Raw genomic sequence first — 20,341 nt, forward strand, 5'->3', positions numbered from 1 at the left:
TATCACTTTTCTCAGTGGACACATTTTGAAATTCACTGCAGTGCAGTACTCCATGCACCTGTAAAACAACCCTATCTCATACAGTGAGATATTGAAATGTTGCACAGGCATTGTATCCACAGGACCACAGAGGAAGAAGAAGTCAGCCCATGCCACATACTGTGCCTCTTCAGAGAAGAACTCTCTCTCAGGAGTGATGTAAAGAAAAGGCTGGGATTCATCCATGAAATGGAGAGGACTGGCTGCAGCATAATAGGAAAATCTGACAGTGGAATAGGTAAAGTCTCCTAAATATCAATCAGCAAATGCTTTTTCAACTTGCAGAGATGCGGCAAAGCCTGGAATATCAGGTTGGAAGGGACCTCAAGCACCATGTGGTCCAACCTTTCTTGGCAAAACCACAGTCTAGACAAGATGGCCCATCACCCTGTCCGGCTGAATCTTAAAAGTGTTCAGCACTGGGCAATCTACCACTTCCCTGGTGAAATTATTCCAGTAGATGACTGATCTCTAGGTGGTGTCTCTATTTACAAAGTCTCATGAAATCTCCATCTTCAGGAAGGAAAGAGGAGCTAGCTTCACTCAGACCATTTAGGGAGCAGTACCATCATCATCCCTGAACTAGGCCACCCCATTGCTTTTCAAACACAAGATGTGGCATTTTGTCTCAGGAACTCTGTTGAAAAAAAGCAGCATTAAACTTTTGCACTATTGGGTCTCACTGTAACCAATCCAAAGAAAGAAACAAAACTGCATTGAATTCACTAGACATGTCCCTAGCGGGGTCACAGGAAAAACACACAGGGGACTTAGAGCATCTTGAATGGACTCCAGAGACAGGTTAAAAAAGCCTACCACGTGATCATCATTCTCAGAATCACCTTGCAGAGAAACAATCAAGCAACCACATGGAAGATCTCATTCAGTTTCACTTTAGCACTATTCATTAAAAGGCAGTTGATACTTAATGCTTCCAACCACACAAAGCTCTTTTGATTACAAAACTGTTCCACTAAGGAAAAACTCTAGGTGCTGTCTTTTTTATTCTGGCTTTATGTTCTGGATTTTTGTTTGGACAATATTCAACAAGGAACAAAATCTGCATAGATGTCAAAGGATGGGAGTAGGTTATGAAACATGGAAACTGTGGTATTTTACCAAAAGAAACCCGCACATTGTCAAAGAGTTTAGGGAAAATGTAACACTGTAATTGAGGCTATGAGGTCATTATCCAGTTTCCCACCTGAAAAAATGATGAACCCAATGTTATATTAGTTTGACCTAAAGCAAAAGCTGAATGAGAGAAAGTAAAATAGCCTAACATAATCCTGTAACTTGGTTTTCCAAAACTGTTACTGAAATAATGAAATAATTATCAGAAAAAAACCCCAAACCCTATGAAATTAATCATAAGAACACTGGAACAGCTAGAATAATAGCAGAATATACTTCGATGCTGTTTGCAAGACCTGAGGAAGATGTGTGCAGTACTTTTTTTAAAGAAATACTAGCTTCTCTTAAAAGAAGATACACTGAGTAGTGAGATAATATTAGAATGTCATCTGCTTCCAGAAACTGGTCCTTCTATGCAGCACTCAGCACAGATGTTTTCAAGTCTGTTATAGACCCAAGCTCAAGGTAAAATATCAGGAGAAACAGCATATCAGCTTCTTTCCTCAGGGTGTTGGCCAAGGAAAACAATGAAGGCAATTGGTGTTCCAGTTAACTTGTGTGTGTAAAATATTCAAAATGTTAACAAAACCAAAAAAAATTACCACAACAATCTTTTAAAAGAACATGCATCAAGCTTTGTTTCTTTTCCAGTGGAAAGGAATGGAAACCCTCCCACTGACTTCAATGAGAACTGGGCCAGACCCTGAAAGTCTTGCCATAAAACTTTCACTATGGAGAAGTTGTAAATTGGCATAGGCATTTCTGTTTTATCCCCTGCTTTTTTCCTCCTAATAAATTGCACACTTGCAGCACATAATGTCTGAAAATGAAATTTATAATAAAAAGACAATTCGCTGAGGCTTGCAACTGTGTAGTCAAAACTGAACACTGAGAATTAACATGCACAAGAAATTACGGTTTGTTGTTATGCAGTGAGTTAATTTTAGAGGTTTATAATAATTTAAGCCTATCATAAAACATGACAAATAATGGTAAAATTTCATTGGTTCAGTGGACCAAGTTAATCCTGAACTTTGCTATAGCTGTATTACTGTTTTTAATATTGCTCTTACAGCTTGCAAAGCAAAGCTCTAGAAGAGAGACAAACAACTGTGAAAAGCAGGAACAAACAGAGCATGTTGTCACAATTATACAGCTCCCATTTTGCACAATTATTTTCACATTACTCACACTCACAAAGCTTTCATGGCCATCAGTTTGCAAAAAGCTTGATTCAGTGTTTGCATTACAGCACCTTCATTTCTAAATGAACTCCTGCTAATGAAAATATCCAAGTATTTCTCTCTAAATAAAAAGGGACTAAAACTCAAAATATTCACCTGACTCTGTGTGGATGAAATTAAAAGTAGTCTTGACCTCTTGGATCTGGTGATGTGCCCTGACCACCACCCAAACTTGCATCAGGATATGAGCAAAGAACAAGCCCTGTATCTTGGTTTCAACAAGGAGAAAGTCTAGTAGCCCAGGTCAAGAGATAACCAGGACTGCTGAGTGCAGTGTGGCACCACTCAAACAAGAGGCACACTTTGTATTTCAGTGCCATTTGGTACCTTATCAGTTTCCAACAAGTCTCCCTCTACCTCTTAATACCTCAAACAAACCGTCTTCCTTTTTCATTAGTGCACCACAAATAACAGGCATGCGTTTTCTACAGAAATACAGAGAGTGTAATCTATACACACATAATCCATAAAAAAAAAATCTCATTAAAGAGCCTGAAAGAAATGAAAGTCCAGCATAACCAAAACCAACTTCCAAGCGTCTCAGCAGTGTGGACTAGGCCATCCCCTGTATCTGCATCTTGTAATTAAATCGTCTTAAAGTTAAGAGACTAGCTCACAGTGAGATTAGCCTTTCTTACCTTTTGCCACATTTTGATGAAGAAGAGCTCTCCAGAAAAATTGAAGAAAACATTGGTGTCATAGGCATCATCACCAATGTTGGAGATGAAAATGTTAAGTGAGATGTTCCTCACTGCTCCCAGGGCCAGGTAGTCAGTTCTGTCACCAACACTGTAGGCAGAAACAGTTACATTGGTAACCCTCGTCAACTTTCACACTCTGATCCTGCTTTCTTCCTGCTACAGAAATGTCCCAACTCAACTGTTTAAAAGCTTAGCAGTCAGAAGTTCAGGAATGTGCTGTGCTGCATAGTGCAGAGGGCCATACTAGGAACGAACAGCTCCTGACTCAGGGTTCTGACACTGTCTTTTAGGACGGTAGGAAAACCCCATGATCCCCACGTGAAACTATTTCACACAACCTACTTTTTGTGATAATAAATTAGTTGAAAACTGTAAAGTAATTGGACGGGGAAAATGTAACAAGTGCAAGGTTCTATGCCTGCATTCAAATACACAAGCTATTTCAGTTTGTCTCTCAATAATTCAGACTTATTCTAGCAACTCTCTGAAACATCTTCTTAGAATTGTGCTATGGATAGAAAAAACCTAAAACAGGCTCAAATAAAATCCAGAAACTGGTGTAAATGAAAAAAATTAGTGGAAATTGCAACAAATTACCACTGAATTAAACTAATCTTTCTTTAGATGTTTATGCTGGACCTAACATGTGGAGTCACCTTCTGTAAGTGGAATACCAAGGGTAACAGCTATATATCATGAATCAACACATTGCTGCAATATGGCATCACAGATTATGTACAAACACAGACATGCATACATAGAGGTAAATATAGATATTCATGCACACACATTTATTATTTGGTATTTAATCCTTCTAGGCTGTTCAGAAAATGAGCTAACAAGTAGGAATAAAGGCTAAAGACAAATCACAAGAAAATACAGTATCAATGCACAGATCTGCAGGTCTTAGAAGTAACAGTAAAAGGTAATATGAAATATACCAGGTATTAATTTAAAAATTAGCAAAAATAGCCAAATATTAAATTTGGTAGTTATCATAACTGGACTCTAAAACCATTCATAAATCCTGAAGAAACAGAGGCAGTGCCACAGAGAAAACACTGAGTAGCTGCTCAGAAAAGGACAAAGACCTCCAGCCACATAGCAGGGAGATGCTCACAATTATTTCCTCTAGGGTACAGCCAGCCCAAAAGTAAGAAGGAACCACTTTTCATTCACCCAATTTCCATAAAGGAACAGCCGTTCCAGTGACATACATGTTGGCGCACACTGCTCTTCTGCTTATCAGCAATTCTCTGAAGATGGCTGGTGTGCAGGCCAAGAGCTGTGTTTAAAGGCAGCTGACCCTCCATTGCTACCAGTCCTCCTCTGACAGCCTTCTTCATGTTACTGCAGCCAGGGCATTTGCATAAAAGCGGAGTTTCTGGAAATGGAGTGTTTATAAACTGTTCAGCATCTTCTGCCAGTCATAGCTGTACCAGACATTTAAAGGCAGAGCTTGCCGGACTCCATCTGCTTGTGTTCAACAAGAAGTTTCTAAATGTGCATTTCTGATTATATGTACCAAATCAGCCAGGGGCTCTAGTGAATGAGAAGCTTGGAAGAAGATGGTCTAGACTCAGGCTTTAAAGCTAATGGCTGTGGATTGTGAGTGTAACTTTACCATGTAATGTGAACAATATTTGTAGAATATTTGTTTCCTGTACTTACTTCATTTATGATGATCTTCATTTATGAAGCCTAAAGTTATGGCTTACAGTTCAATGATAGCTTATTATGAGGAAGATGTAGGTATCCAGGAAACGTGTCTGCTTTCTCACATTTAAAATCAACTGCAGACACTGACCAATCCTATTGATAAACTGACATTTTGCTTTCAAAATATTAGTTTATTCTCATAGTCAGTTATCAGTGCAAACAAAGATTTGCAAAAGTGTATGCAGTACCGGATTGACTGCAAAACTAATTTGAGTTGTTGCTTCTTATAAACCAAATTAATGGCTCACCTACATGAGAATACTTGAAAGCATTTAACCTTTTGGCACCAATTCCAAGGTTTACTGTTGACAAACAGACAAATTATGAAGATGAGAAACAATCTGCTGGGATTTTCTAATAATCAAAAGTGCATACGTGGAAGCAAAAAAAACCCACAAACATTTCATACTGTGAATTATTTCTCATTAACTTTATCATCTTGCTTCTTGCAAACACTTCAAAACTTAATCAGCATATGTTATACTCATTAGGAGAATCTGGAAGTATCACTCCAGTAAGCAAAGGATCATTACAAGCTCTTTATCTTATGTAGAGTTGATACTAAATGCAATGTACGCTACAGACTGCTCTCTGAATTGGTAGTAGCATAACTTCAAGATTTAACATAAAGTGAAGACAACTGAGAATACTCTCCTTCCTAATAAATAACTAAAAATTCTCATTATAAAATCACACTTAAAATGGACCCCACAAAAAATAACGCAAAAATTAACACCAGTGGGTTGTGTCACTCCTTTCTAAAGCTACCACTCTGTTGTTAAAAATGTATCATACCAAAATGACATTTTTCTCAGCAGAGAAAGAAAACCCACTTTTAAAAGCACATTGTAGATGCTCCTACACAACATTCACACACTAATACACTCCAAAAAACCTCACTGATTTTAGGCTGGCAGGTGAGTTCAGCTCTCCCTCTGAAAGGCTGTAAGTCCCATAAGACTGTGCTGTAAGTCCCATTTTAAAAGAGCAGCTTTCTGAGTCATTGAATCTGTATACATCTGGAATGAATCAGGTTCACTTGCAGTGAGAAGAGGATTAGGAATCTTCCCATTTACAGGGGAGTTGCCAAGCCCTGTTTGCTGCTTGAGAGAGTAATGTCATGAGTGCAGAAGCCTCCTGTGGCGCTGGAACAGCTCTGCTGCCAGCCTGGGATCATCCTCCTCCAGTACCTGCCACACATTAAGCACTATAGATGCCAAGTCAAAATATGTCAACTAAAGAATTGTTGTCACCCCTCAGAAACAAGAAAACAAACTGAAGCCACCCCTTCATCTCAAAGAGGTTTGTCAAACAATTTAAGAAACGTAATCAAGCAATGACTTTTTGTTTATATTTTCATTCTGTTTATATTTTCATGAGAACTACAAAGCTGCCAACATTCTCAACATGACCTTTGTAACCTTGCTCACATAAAGGAAGAAAGGCTAAAACAAAACAGAAAAAAAAACCTCAAAAAGGAAAAAGAAATGTAAAGAAATAAAACACGTGGGAAAATATCAAGAAATAATCAGTTAATTGGACAGAATACCACCATCTTGTTACATTAGGTACTACACCCAAAAAATGAACTGAGTAAAAGTTCTGGGTAGACTGTAGATGTATGTATATATTATATATAGGCAAACACATTTGTACACACATACAGATACCTGAAGGATGTCAAGTTATCAACATTTGCATGGAAAGAAATAAAAAGTTTTAAATTCAGAAGTACTAAGTACCTCCAGCATTCATTCTCATCACCCAAACTTGCAAGTAACAAGCAATTCTAAAAATCAGGCTCCAAACTTCTGCTATAGTTTTGAATTCACTGACAATGGTAATACACATTGAATGTAAATAGAAATGTTTCAGGTTTACTTCTTAAGTGATTAAGAAAAGGAAAGCAAATTCCAGGATAAGACAAATACCTTTTTTGCAAGCTTTAATGCTCTAGTTGTTAATGTACGCATCACATCATTGCATTATGGTCAGTGTGGGACAAAAGACCATCTGAGGAAGAAAAATTGAAAAGATCTGCAATCTTCATTTCTCCACCCCTCAAGATGCTGCTTTTTATTAACATCGGTCAGTGAAGGCATAATCTGCATTCCAGATGGTGTGCAGGGACATTTTTTCTATTTCATATTTCATTCCTGTTTCATCAGGATGAATTTTTTTAAAAGTGAGAAGGCATTCGGCACTTCTTCTCAGCCTGTGCAGATCATACACAGTGCAAGGAATGTGTCAGGGTCACACTTACCCTATTATCTGGGTCACTAACTTCTCCTTTTCTATTAGGAACCTTTCTTTCCTTGCAGCAAATTAGCAACTACATGGATGAATTGCCACTACTGCTCAATAGACTGTGGAAGTTACTACTGTGGTCAATTAGACTGCAAATGGGTAAAAATGTTTCAAACAACTAAAGTCCAATCTGTCCTCCAACTCCACTAGATGAAATTAAAGAACCCCACCTTTTGCTTTGAAATCAATAAAAGGTGTAAACTGGTGCTGTGACAGATCCAAACAGATTTCTACCTTCACCAACCAGCGCTGCAGCTGGTCTTTGCAGTTACTAGGACACTTAAATATTAATTTTGTCTCCACAGACGCTTTACACCAGCTCTGAATACCTTTCTTCTGTTGGGTGTTTTTATTGCAGGCTTCAGGGTTAGTTGAACTTCAGGAGGACTTTTTGCAAATACTTAAACCTCAAGGGCCACTGAAAAGCTGAAACCCTCAGTTGACCTGGGAATTCATTTGATATCTCAATGCAAAACTGAGAGGTAGCAGCCCCATAAACAAATATAAACCAAATAAAAATTTTAAACACCCCACAGGGAGCAAAGCTATTGGATTTTACATTGTTTGGTTACACTGTTTTCTAATTGCATGTGCATTCCAAAGGATTCATTGCAATTCTCTCTGGGAAGTTCACAGCCAATTCACGCTAACAACTGGGCCAAATGTTCAAGATACCATGGCTTATTCTGCATTAACTGAGCTTCTGCCTTCCCCTTTTCACTCTCAAGTCTACAATAGCAGAGGCGCAAAGAGACCTTACACAGCTGATGACCAGAGCCTATCTGAGGTACATTAAGCCAGCTATGGCAAACTAGCACTGAGGCCATCAGATCATATCATTCATGATCTTCTTCTGTATTTCTCAAGCAGAGACTTTGCAGTGTGCCCTGAGTAGGACATAACATGAGATGATAGGAAAAACATAACTGAGAATTCAATGAGTGGTCAGCCAAGGTTTCGTGCCCGAAGGGCACAGTTTAAGAGCAGTACCATAACAATATTGCTCTTAATGGAGACTGAATAACAATGTTCCAGTGTTTCCCCTTAGGAAGGAACTAAATGTCCCGTATGAAAAAAAGTGCTTACGGTGGTGAGCCCAGGGCCATGGCCATGGAACTGCTTGTGCCAGCACCTTTTTGGCACAGGGCTGCTGCCTCTAGTGCTCTAGTTCCCATATATACTACAATTCAGAAATATGGCACAGACCTTACCTTTTCCATCTTTCCTATACTTTGATGTTAAAAATGAATGCATTTGAATAGTAAACAAGAGATGGAGAAGGCAGGGGAATTGGAGGTGGGGGGAAGACACACATCACACACCACTCTTTATTATGGTGTTGAAACAACAGCAACTTCTAATTCTGCCTAGTTACCATATATTCAAAGCTTCTCTGGAAACTGTCCTCTTTTCCCCAACTGTAGTTTCTTCCCCTTAAGTACAAAACAGATGTAAATCCCATCCATGTGCGCCTTTGAACTTTTAAATAAAATAGACAGAACAGGGCATAACATCCCTATAAAAATACCCATAACATCCCTATAAAAATACCCCTTATCACCCTACAGAAATCTGCTGCCCTTTTATTATTATCAGTAATTTCAACTACACCCAGATGTTCACAACCCTTTATAAACAGAATTGAAGAATCAATGGCGAATGAGCAGCCTCTGTTTCCACACAATGTTTATTCCAGGGAGCAGCTTTTGGCTTGAATCAAGCTGCTCTAGTTCATGAAACTGTGACATGAAAGCAAGATGAGGTTCAACACCTGCAGAAGCCCTAATCTAATCTTTCACCCTTGCAGTCACATATATGAACAAACATCTTTACAAGCTATCCTTGAAATCAATGTTACTGTGTTTCTGGGTCAAACCTATCCCTCCATGTGTGAAAGACAGCATCCTAAGCTTGCAATGCAGACAAAAACTAGTTACTAGTAGCAGAAAGAAATGCAAAAGATAAATGGTATCAGGAACATAGGTGAGGCTGCACACACCAGCCTGACATGAAAAAAAACCACCTCTATATTTTCCCTATTTGTTAAAATATTGGAAGAGCCCTGCTAAGTGCATGATTGTTGACCATAGATCTGAAATTTGAAGCTGAATCAATAGCACTTTATACCACACTGTTTCTAGAAATTAGATAATTAATGAAGTCATCATGCAAACCTATGTGTTTACCATAAAAATTATGCCTTCAGAAATAGATTTCCTGCTATTAGATAGCTTAAACTGCTTGTTCTATTCCTGGAATGCTGGGGTGCAACAAGCAATTTAAAAACCATACTCAACTAAGCATTGATGAGAGAAGAACTGTACCCTATCCAGCAGTCACTTTCAGAGGTTAATAAAAGGCAGTTAAACAGAGAGAAAACATTAGAAACAGTATAGCTTTGTTACTTAAGGCACTTGGTTTTGCAGTAGCAGTTGTTATACTCCAAGATTAAGCTATGTCTAAATGTCAAACATGATAAGCAACATATCCCCATATCAGCACATTTCCTCTCCATCTCACACAAAACCAGCAAGAGGATTTACCTGGTGACCTATGAAGAACCTCAGGCTTACCAGATTTTGCAATTTCAAGATGTAATACAGAAAAAGTTCACGTAGCTGCATCACAAAAGATGATGTATATATGTATATATATATATGTGATATATATATGTATATACATGTGCACATCTGTACCAGCCAAGATGTACACTACAAATGCAAAACAGAAGTGCATCTGCTTCTTATTGTGGTCTGTACATTATCAAGAATTTCCACCTCTTGAGGCAGCTGATATATGACAGTGCTTCCTGAGGTTAAGCTTTTGTTTTGTTAGCTTTATGCCTTGGTTGCTAGAGCAACAGTGACTTTAACAATCTTAGGCCCATAAAATACTCAGTGATGTTGAGATGTTCACAAGGAGGGCTGGGTTACACAGTAGCCCAGCAATGAAGTCAAATTATATGAAAGAACATCTCTTCAACGTCTGGTTTAAAATAAACAAACAAAAAAATCCTGCTTCTGTAGATACAGTTAAATGATCCTTACAAAACAAAACCAGTGTTTACAAAGGGACAAGACTGGCTTATACAATATTCTTGACTGATCATCAGTGACCTGTTACTAGAAAATAGAGACTAGGAATCTGTATTCTTGTACAAGACATATGGACTACTCTGGTTTGTTAGCAGTTGTCACTTGATAGTTCTATTACCATCCTTACGGGTTCCATCACTCTATTTTCAAAAGGAAGAGGACTGTCCACTGTTATCATGCTGGACTTATTTATTTTGGGAGAGATTTATGAAGCTCTGAACATAACAAACCAGATGGAAACTGAGAAACCATTTCTTCATGCCCATTTATCCTCAAAACCAGAAAACATTCACTTATGCTTTGAGATGATGCTCCCACTGCAATTTGTACTACATCCTGATTAATTATGGGCTCTGCCCTTTCAGGAAACTGCAAATCCAACTGCAGTTGAGTTACAACAGAGTTTTCCATGTGCCTCACAAACTCAGCATTCAATACACTAACAACTATCTGTAGGTAAAAGATAAATAAAAGACAAATAAATTAGAAATCGGAACTCTGTGTCATAGCTTCACCAAAAAAAGCTAAATTCCCAACAACTACAAATATACTAAAATACATGAAATGGTAGTAAGTAGTTTTTCATAGCACCCTTTGCAGTGCAGCAAATCACTTTTAAATAACATTAAACCATGCTCCAATTTATGAAAGCACTTAAATTACAGCTTCGTATGACTTTTTGAGAAAAAAGAAAGAAATCTACTCATATCCATTTTACCAATGTTTCATCATTCTTTTCTCATTAGAACATCTTTGGTAATTTAAAAGTTCATGAGCTAGGACAGCACTGGGTATGACCAAACAACCACTGGGCAGCACATGACTGCAGTCATGGCTCTGTATTTGTGCCCTGAGACTTGGGAATATCCATATTGGCACACACAGCTTTATACACATAGGGCCTTGACTGTCAAGACCACTTCGCTGGCATTTAGAAATGCTAAATCATAACATTTGCTGATTTCAAATTGGTTGTTTTTTGTAAAGCAGATACGAGTTTCATCTGAACAGCTCTGCTACTTAGGGTAGACTGTCCAGGCTAAATAGAATGTCAGAAATATTATTGAAAGAAGTGTTTATTCAATGAAAGATAAAATAAGTGAAAACAAATTCTTCATCTGTTATGATCGAAGAGGAAGGGAAAAACAGATATTACCAGAGCAAATAATTAAGCTCCACATAAAAGGATATTATGCTTCCTCATCATGACTGTTTTGTTAAGATGCACTTCAGGGGCATAAAACCTCAATAGGAATACTATGAAACATGATGCTTCTCTGGAAACAAATCTCCATTGTATGATCAAATGAGGGTAAGTGCTGAGGTGTGAGCCTGGGCAAATTTATCAAAGAGCTTTGCTTCCCACACTAAACCACAGGCTTGCAGCTTTTCTTCTGGCTTTGCAAAAGTTTATGATCAGTGAAAACCTTTACTAACTTTCTTAAATAAACATTACTGTATTAATAAGATACACTCAAAAAGCTTTGAATTTTCTGATCAGAATTTTGTTATTGCTCCTTCCTTCAGAACACACTGATTTTCTGCACTGTTACAACACTAACTCATGTTCTATGCCATTACGTCTTGTGCTGGTGAAAAGCAAGTTGGACAAAGCTGTCATAACACGTTTTTACCTATGATGTCTGGATTCTTTCAGCTCACATTCTGTAGTAATTTGACAAGTCAATATGAAACTTCTGAGGTTCATTTTTCAAATCAGGTACCTAATATCTGGATAATGCACCTACTGAACCAGAGGGAGTCCTTCCACTGATTTTAATAGGTGCAGAAGCATATTCATCCTTGTATCTATACACAGCAATTGCAAACAGTCAGTTTTGCAGTTGCATAGACAGTTCCTATACAAAATTATTCACTCTTCAATAATACAAATAATATGCTTATAAACTTCAGAGTTGTAAGCTCAAAGTCTGGAAGTGATGAACACTTTCCTTTGTCTTTTCAGAGGGGCTTGGGTTAAGTACTTCGATATTACATCCTAAAACATCACATCAAATCATCTACCTGCTTATCATATACAGAACAACACATAAGAAAAAAGAGGTCATAAAAATAAAAGAAGTGTTGGCATAAAAAATGTTAGTCCTTTAGTAAGTCAGAGAAGGAATTTATGTGGAAAAAAGGCAAGAACAATCTTCTGAGGAACTGACCAGATGACACTGGAAAATACTTTTTCTTCATAAATTACTATTTCCTTAAAATGGAAACATTTTGAACTCGATGAAATTTTTGACAGACTGGAATTTTGTCCCTTCTCTGGCTAATTCCAGAGGAACTAACGGAAGGAGAAGCAGCCCAAACCACAAACTTGACCTTTCAGATGGAAAAGGACATTTCTCAAAAATCCCATTTCATAAGAGAATTTTTGAAAGTGTTGACTCCAACTAAATTAAACCCATAATTGGAAAAACTTGAAAATTTCTGCAAAATGCACCTGTCACTCCTTTGGCTTCCTGTGACTTTTGCTTCCAATTTCACATTTCCAAAAAACCCCAATTTTATGCAGTATATACAGGAACCCACTCCAGCTAGTCTGTAGGAGAAGAACATAAATTTAAGCCTAATGAATAGTGGCCTTTGAAAATGCTCTAAACCAACACATAAAAGCAAGCTGCTTCTTCCTAATAGCCAAACATCAGAAGCACTCGGATGGATACGCAATTCTGTTCTAATAATAGATAAAAGGTAACCTCATGTCAAATAAATACACGAAAGACAGACGTCCTCTTGGAACCTTCTTAAGAATTGCAATATTTATTACAGCATTTTCTATCCAAGGGGGCTCATAGTCCTATGCTTACAACCTGACTTACATATCACACACACAGCTTGTGTTGGAACACAGTGGCTACATGACATTCACAACATCATCTCTCTTTCTTCTTGTATTGTTTTTCAGTAAAGCTGCTCTGTTCATTGCAACACACAGGCAGTCAGCGTATTTACACAGCCATACAGGATTTGCTTCCGAGCTGTATCTCACATGGAAGCAACCACGCATTTTGCTTTAGTCTTTTTAGCTAGCTTGTTTATTATGGCTGGAAGAAAGTCTGTTTTTTCAAACACCCTCATGGTTCCTCAAATATCTTCACACTTTTCACCTGGTTCCTGTTACAACCTAAAAAGGCATAATAACTACCACTGCCTTTGCAGAGAGCCAGTCAGATGGAAAGGCATAAGGTCAGGAGCTGAAACTGCATTGGTATGTCAGACAAGACCTTCCTCAGCAATTTCAGGTTCTTCTTAAAAGACCAGAGAGCTTTTCTCCCACATAAAGTACCAAATTAATGGATACAAGATTTTAAAGGCTAGGGAGATATAAACTTCTGCAAAAACACCTACTTCAGAGTTTACCTATGCACACCTTGAGGAAACAGATGCAGTTCAGCTTCTAAATAAGCATCTATGAGAGGCTCAATAAAATGTGCTAGTTGCTGCAGAAACATGATAGAAAGATATTTATTGTGCTGAGAGAACAGAGTGAGGCATTAAAGTCAAATGATAGGTAATAAATATATATTTTAACACTAAAAACTATTTGACAATAATAATGAACATAACATTTTGTTTTTCAGTAGTGAACTGCTAAAAAGAAACATGAACCAAGTTATGGTCAAAAGAATAAAGTTTATTGCAAAATATTCTATTCCTATTTCTCTTACAGTTTCAGTTTGTGCCATTAAAGATACCCATACGGAATACATCATATATTCTTTACACTAAGTCACTTTCAAGTCTCTTCCTTTAGAAATCACCAACACCACTATCCACAGGGTATAACAGCATGGATAAGGCCAGATTTTGCCACCTCCTATGACAGCTGCAAGACTCAACAAAATTTCAAAACTTCATATATTTATTCTTTAAGAACAGTTTTGAGAACAGTCACGACTGGAAAGATGAAATGCCTCTCTTCTGCTCCTTCAGTTTCTCCTAACACTGCCTTTGTCAAGTCCCCAGCACACTCCATGGCTATTTTCTCCTTAGTCTTAATTGCCATCTGTAGTTTTAGGCTAACAACACTCGTAGTCCTGTGAGAAATTGCAGGCCAACCCCTAGAAAGACCATTTGCAGCAATACTAGCACACACCACTGTAGCTGTTTCTACATGCTAGCTCATAACATCTACCTTAGAGAGTTCATTCTTCACAGTTTGCTTTGCCAGGTCCAGTCTTCCCCGCTTGTGAAGCTGCATGTTCTTACTGGCAGAGGTGGCATCAGTGTGATGGAGTGGCATGGAGTCCAACTGGCAAGTTTCCAGCCACAGTGCTGGAGCATGGCCATAACCATCCCCACGCAGATGTTTCCAAGTTGAAGAAAAGCTGGTTTTGTTGAAGCAATTTTGCTTAGTTTACAGAGAGGATTTACCTCAAGACAAGTCAGAACACTAAAGAAAAGTTGGTTGGAAGGGATTTCTAAAGGTCAGAAAACCATTCTGATCATCCTCAACACAGGACTATTGCCAGCAACAGATGAGGTCAGCAGGGACTTTATCCGAACTAGTCCTAAAACCCAGGATGGCAGAGTACACCATCTCAGCACATCTCATTCTTGAGCAGCAGGAACTGCCTATGCAAGACAGTTTTTCCAAATCTCTGGTATGAACCTGTCAAGCCACAGTCCATGACCCTTACCCTTACCATCTGCCACAAGCAACAAGAGTTCAGCTCCGTTGTCCAACAATCCTTTCAGGAAGCAGGGATGGGTTTGCATGCAAACTGAGCTAACGAAGGTGCACAAGCCTTAAAGAGATTTTCTGTTAACTGAAATCTTTTTTCTTTCCAGAATAAATACATCTTAATTCTTCTTCAATCCAATACAGCATATAACCCTGGTCTTCAACCCAAGTCACCAAGGACTCCTTTCACTGTAACAGAAACATTCAAAAGAAGAACACATCCTATCTCTAGCTTCCTATATCTTTGTAAAAGCTTCCAGATAAAGTTAGAAGGCTTTGATGCCTTTGCCTGGTCTTAAAATCAAGAGGCATACACGGTTAGAAGGGGAAAAGGGATTTTACCTTGGTATTTATTCTTAAGGATCCTTAGGTGTACACGTCCAGGTCATATGCATCAAGATGTACCCCACCGAGTCTTTCCCTGTGTCTCTGTATCTCTCTCCTCCCGTGTCTATCTCCCCCCCAACATTGGGTATATCATTATAGGCTTTACTAATTAGCATATCTATCAAAGATTCCCCAATGAGAGGTTCATGTGAGCCCCCCCTCCCCAAGGAACCTTCCCCTGGATGGTTCTATCTTGGTTTACAGAACATGTTCTGGAGAGGACCTTGGGGTCTGGGGCACACTGTTCCCTAGCTACGAAGCTTCTAAAATGTTTAGTCTCTTAGCTTAACAAACAAGTCCAAGAATGTAGGCAAAAAGCACGAGGAATACAGAAGCTGTAAAAAGGTATAACAGGGGTATAACAGGGGTATAAAGAAAAGGCAAAAATCTTCATGGCATCACTTTAACATTTTTTTTGTCATCGCCTGCTTCCAAACAGTCCTACCCTGTCCTCTTCTATGAATTCACAGCGATGGGTTTCAGCTTGCCCAGCAGCACTGTTTCCACATGCAGCAGTACCTCAACAACATTAAATAACAAGGCAAACCCAATCGTATCTGGTCAGAATAGCAGTGAAGTTTCTAACTAACACTTGCAGATTTGCTTAATTTTAGCACTTTGGATAAATAACCATCTATTATGTTTTCACTTAGACTGAGTGTTAATATCCTGGGCTATTTAGTTGTTATTTATCAAAATGAAGTGCCCCCAATTTAAGGGCACACAAATAAGTTTTCAGGAAAGAAGGAATATCCCAAGAAAATTAAAATCAGAGCAGGCCTGGTTAGCTCTTGCCAGCAGAGGCTGGTTTTCCCATTATTCATTTGGTATGCAGGTGTGCTGGTTTCAGCTGGGGTAGAGTTTATTTTCTTCACAGTGGCTGGTATGGGGCTGTGTTTTGTATTTCAACACAGGATTTCAGATAGAGATGTTTTCATTATTGCTGAGCGGGACTTATACAGAGCCAAGGCCTTTTCTGCTTTTCATACTGCCATGCTGGCAAGGAAGCTGGGGGTGCATGGGAAGTTGGGAGGAGACACAGGCAGGACAGGTGACCCCAGCTGGTGATGCCATATAACATTATGTTCAGTATATAAAGTGGGTGGGGGGAAGAAGGAGGAAGGGGAGACATTTGAAGTGATGGCATTTGTCTTCTCAAGTCAACATTATGTGTGATGGAGCCCTGCTCCAGTGGAGATGGCTGAACACCTTCCTGCCCATGGGAAAGAGTGACTTAATTCCTTACTTTTCTTTGTTTGCGTGCACAGCTTTTGCTTCCCATAAGAAACTGTATTTATCTCAACCCACAAGTTTTCTAGCTTTTGCCCTTCCAATTTTCTCCCCCAATCCCTCTGGTGGGGGAGTGAGCGAGTGGCTGCATAGTGCTTGGTTACTGACTGGGTTTTCAAATCTTCAAAGCTGGATGCCATCTTTTAACTGGGTAGTTCTAATGATTCAAATGCATCATGGGTGAACTCTGTATCACAGTAGCTTGTGCAGTTCCTGAGCTCATAAGAATGCAAACAATTCTCTTGATGATAACGTAATCTGAGCTAACTTCCTATGCACATTTATGCTCTAACCAGCACACATTTGAAAGCATATATAGTAATGAACAAAACTATACCTTGCCATATATAGAAAGGTATAGTTTGAACCCTGAACAGCTTTTGGCTCTAACATGCTACAAATTTAAGAAAAGTGTGTAAGGAGAGCCAGTTCATGTAGAAGAGAGCCCTGTGTCCAACTACGTCTAAAAGCAAGAGGACTATGGAAGAACAAGTAAAGTACAGAGTGGCATTTTGCTGATATATTTCTGCAGCTTCCAGAATTCATATTTGCCATTTCACTACTATATGCAGTCTCAGCACTTACAGTATCTCAAACAGAAAAATCCACAGATTAACCATATACTTCATCAAAGCATACCTCCTCGCTTGTTTTTTCATCACTCTGAATAGTTTAGTAGGATTAGCAAACTGTATCATCTTGCTATTCAATTCTAGCAGATTATTTCCCATATCATTTGTGAATGTGCTGAATACCACTAGCACAGCTTTCTCCACCACTAAAACTAACTCTTTACACCTTTTCTCTGTTGACTGTCTTTTAATTAGGTAGTAATACTCAGGGCACTATTTCTATCAGATCTGGGCAACTTACTTTCTTGGTGAGAAAGTCTTTTGCAAGCCAAGATAGATGATCTTAACCAAACCACCCTATCCACAGGTCCAGCAACATTTTCAAAGAGCTACAGCAGATCTGAGAGACAGCACTTACCACTGCCTTCTGATAAACATCCTGTTTATTTCAATTCAATGTATCTGTGCAGCATTAATTACATTCTTTCCGAGAATAAGTCCATCAAATTTAGTCAGAGGTGATTATTTAGACAAAGGTATTGACATAACCTTGCTAACAGTGAAGTCAAATGTTTCATGCAGATAGTAATAAATGAGTCACATTTTTTGCTCTTTAAAAAAAAAATTGCTTTGTACACAGACTTACCACAATCAAGAATAATGTGGAAAAATTGTGATAGATGGGATTATTTTGCATGAAACACATGGGGCTGGAAAAATTCAAGACAACACTTGTTTAAAATCAGAATCCATAGCATGTTTCTTGGTAATTTTACATGCAATAATAACAAGAATCTGTTTTTGTAAGAGATATTCATTGTGCTATATTTCTTAATAACTGAAGGTTACAGAGCCCTTTAGCTAAAGAAAGCCCATACAGTGCAGAGAGATTTGATAACATCCTGTTTACTTCAAAAAGGACTTCAGGTTGTCACTGGGTAAAGAAAATTGGAGAGCATTTGTTGAACATTTTGCTATACAAATGTAGAAACTGTATTTGAATATCCTAAGCTCTTATGACAGGTGTGACTTCTAAATTGCCAAGATAACATAAATAACAGCCATAAATATAAACAGCCTAATGGTCCAATCCCAACTGCAGCTCTTACTGTGATGATTACTATACACTGACTGACAAGTTTTAGGATCTGTCCCTCGCTATCTACTGCTCAACTATGGGACAAAATCCTTTACTAGTTTCTCTAACAGACACATATCTAGCTCTCAACAGATTTTGCTCACCACAAAGATTAAGTCAAATATCCAGACTAACTGCAGTCAAAGCTTGGACTCTGTAGCCTGAGACCTAACCCTGCTCCCAGCCAATCTCCCAAAACATTCATGTGGATTTCAGTTGTGTCTGGAGAAGTCCGTAACTTCTCAAACTTGACTCTGGTTCAGTTTTGTCTCCAAGTACTGTTACAGCATGCTGTAGATTTATATAAAACATGTCTGTGACTATTACTCTTCTATTTTTGTTGTTTTGTTTGGGGTTTTTTGGTTGTTTCATTTTTGTCTTTAACTCTCTTTCCTGACCTGAAAGCAAAGCACTTCACAGATTCTCCATCAAATAGCAAAATCTCTGGCACACAATTAAATAACCCTCATCAGCATTTCCATCTCTAAAAATACTGGAAATAAAAAAAGGAAACAGAAGTCATGTGAAGTTCACCTTTAGCCTGACTTATCCCCAAATTGAGTACACATCCAGGCAAAACAACAGGCATTTTCCTTGGATCAGCAGTCACAAGAGGCAGTACATAAACTTCACTTCTGGTCTATTTGATGAGTTTTACTAACCCAGAAGAAAGTGAAATCAGACACTCATCCCCAAGTTGCAACAAGAAGAATTTGAAAGGAGCAGTATTTAGAAGAGTTTGCAAAACTACAAGATGAGAAACAGAAAACAATAGTTTGAAGATAATTTGCAATGTTCAGAGGGGTTTTTTTAACCTTACATGTGACAGAACAAACTGCTTTTCTACAGGCAGTTTTACTCCTACCATGTCAGGAACAGTACTTTATTCTCTTTGAAAAATTACATTTTCCACATTGGTACTTGATTTGAGCATGCATCTTTACTTTCTTTGCCCCTCTCTGCTATTTTATTTCTTTTCTCTATTTTTGTCCATTGCGACTGTTAAGGTGAAGGTGTCTTGCACTTTATGTGACCAGAGCACACCACCACAAGAGTTCAGATTCTGTGTACATCTCAAGACCTTTTGCATTAAAGGTGATATCAGTTTCACCATCCTTTCTAGTCTGGATCTAAAATATCTGTGTTTATATTTTGATTTTTCAATGTCATTTTACATAAAATGAATGGCATACTAGTGTCCAAGAAAGAAAAAAGTTCACCTGCTCACCTAGATAGCAGTAATTTACCCTGAAGTTTCAAATCAGCAGCGCAGTCATCAGATCGACAGTTCCTCTCAAAAACAGTCTGTGAAAAATAGAGGAAAGAACTGTTAAAACATGAAAAGAGTAAGATGAATATTAAAAGAAGGAACATGTTTGGATGAAATAAAAATAACACCAAAATCTGTAATACAGGGATATACGGTGTGTGTTAAGGAAATTCAAGATGAGGCAAATCTTATCTCTGGAATGTCAGAACTGGTTTTATTCTCTTCTAACTGAACAAGAAGTTTCATCAAAACCAGACTCTTTCTTAGAGGTTTTCCTCAATCCATTCTGCCTCCTCATCTGACAAGAATAACTGCTCATACAATATTTCTGTCATTCTTCTTTCTCTTCCCCAGCTATGTGCGCGAAAACAAATCAGAAAATAAAGTATTTATGAACTATTTTCAGTCCTAAGGATTTCAAGTAAGGAAATCATGCAGCAAACATTTTCCCTATATTTTATATACAGCAGGAAACACTTCTGCCATCGTGCAAGCAACAGAAAATTACAAAGACTGTTATGTAGCAGTGATGCTCTCAAATAATGAAATCATTGTCAATCTTGTGAACTCTGTTAATACTGAGGAAATGTAACAGATTGATAAAGCTAGGAACTATGAAGGGACAACATATGGGCATACTATTTAAGTGGCAAAAAGAAAGGGCATACATGAAAAGTCTATGAACCTATGCAAATCACTGCAGTAGTTTGCCGTGGCTAAACAAGGCAGCCACCAGAAAGTGAAAG

The 20,341-nt window shown here is 38.2% G+C and overlaps 1 protein-coding gene across 1 annotated transcript in view; it reads right to left on the minus strand.

Moving 5' to 3' along the window:
- The window catches only part of ITGA9 (integrin subunit alpha 9), a 240,159-nt gene that overhangs the window by 95,615 nt on the left and 124,203 nt on the right, over positions 1-20,341 (minus strand). Inside the window, 2 exon segments of the mRNA XM_039548705.1 lie at positions 3,056-3,206; positions 19,554-19,630. Of these exon segments, the coding sequence (XP_039404639.1) occupies positions 3,056-3,206; positions 19,554-19,630 (228 nt within the window).

This window comes from Corvus cornix, chromosome 2, assembly GCF_000738735.6.
Source record: "Corvus cornix cornix isolate S_Up_H32 chromosome 2, ASM73873v5, whole genome shotgun sequence".
Lineage (NCBI taxonomy): Eukaryota > Metazoa > Chordata > Aves > Passeriformes > Corvidae > Corvus > Corvus cornix.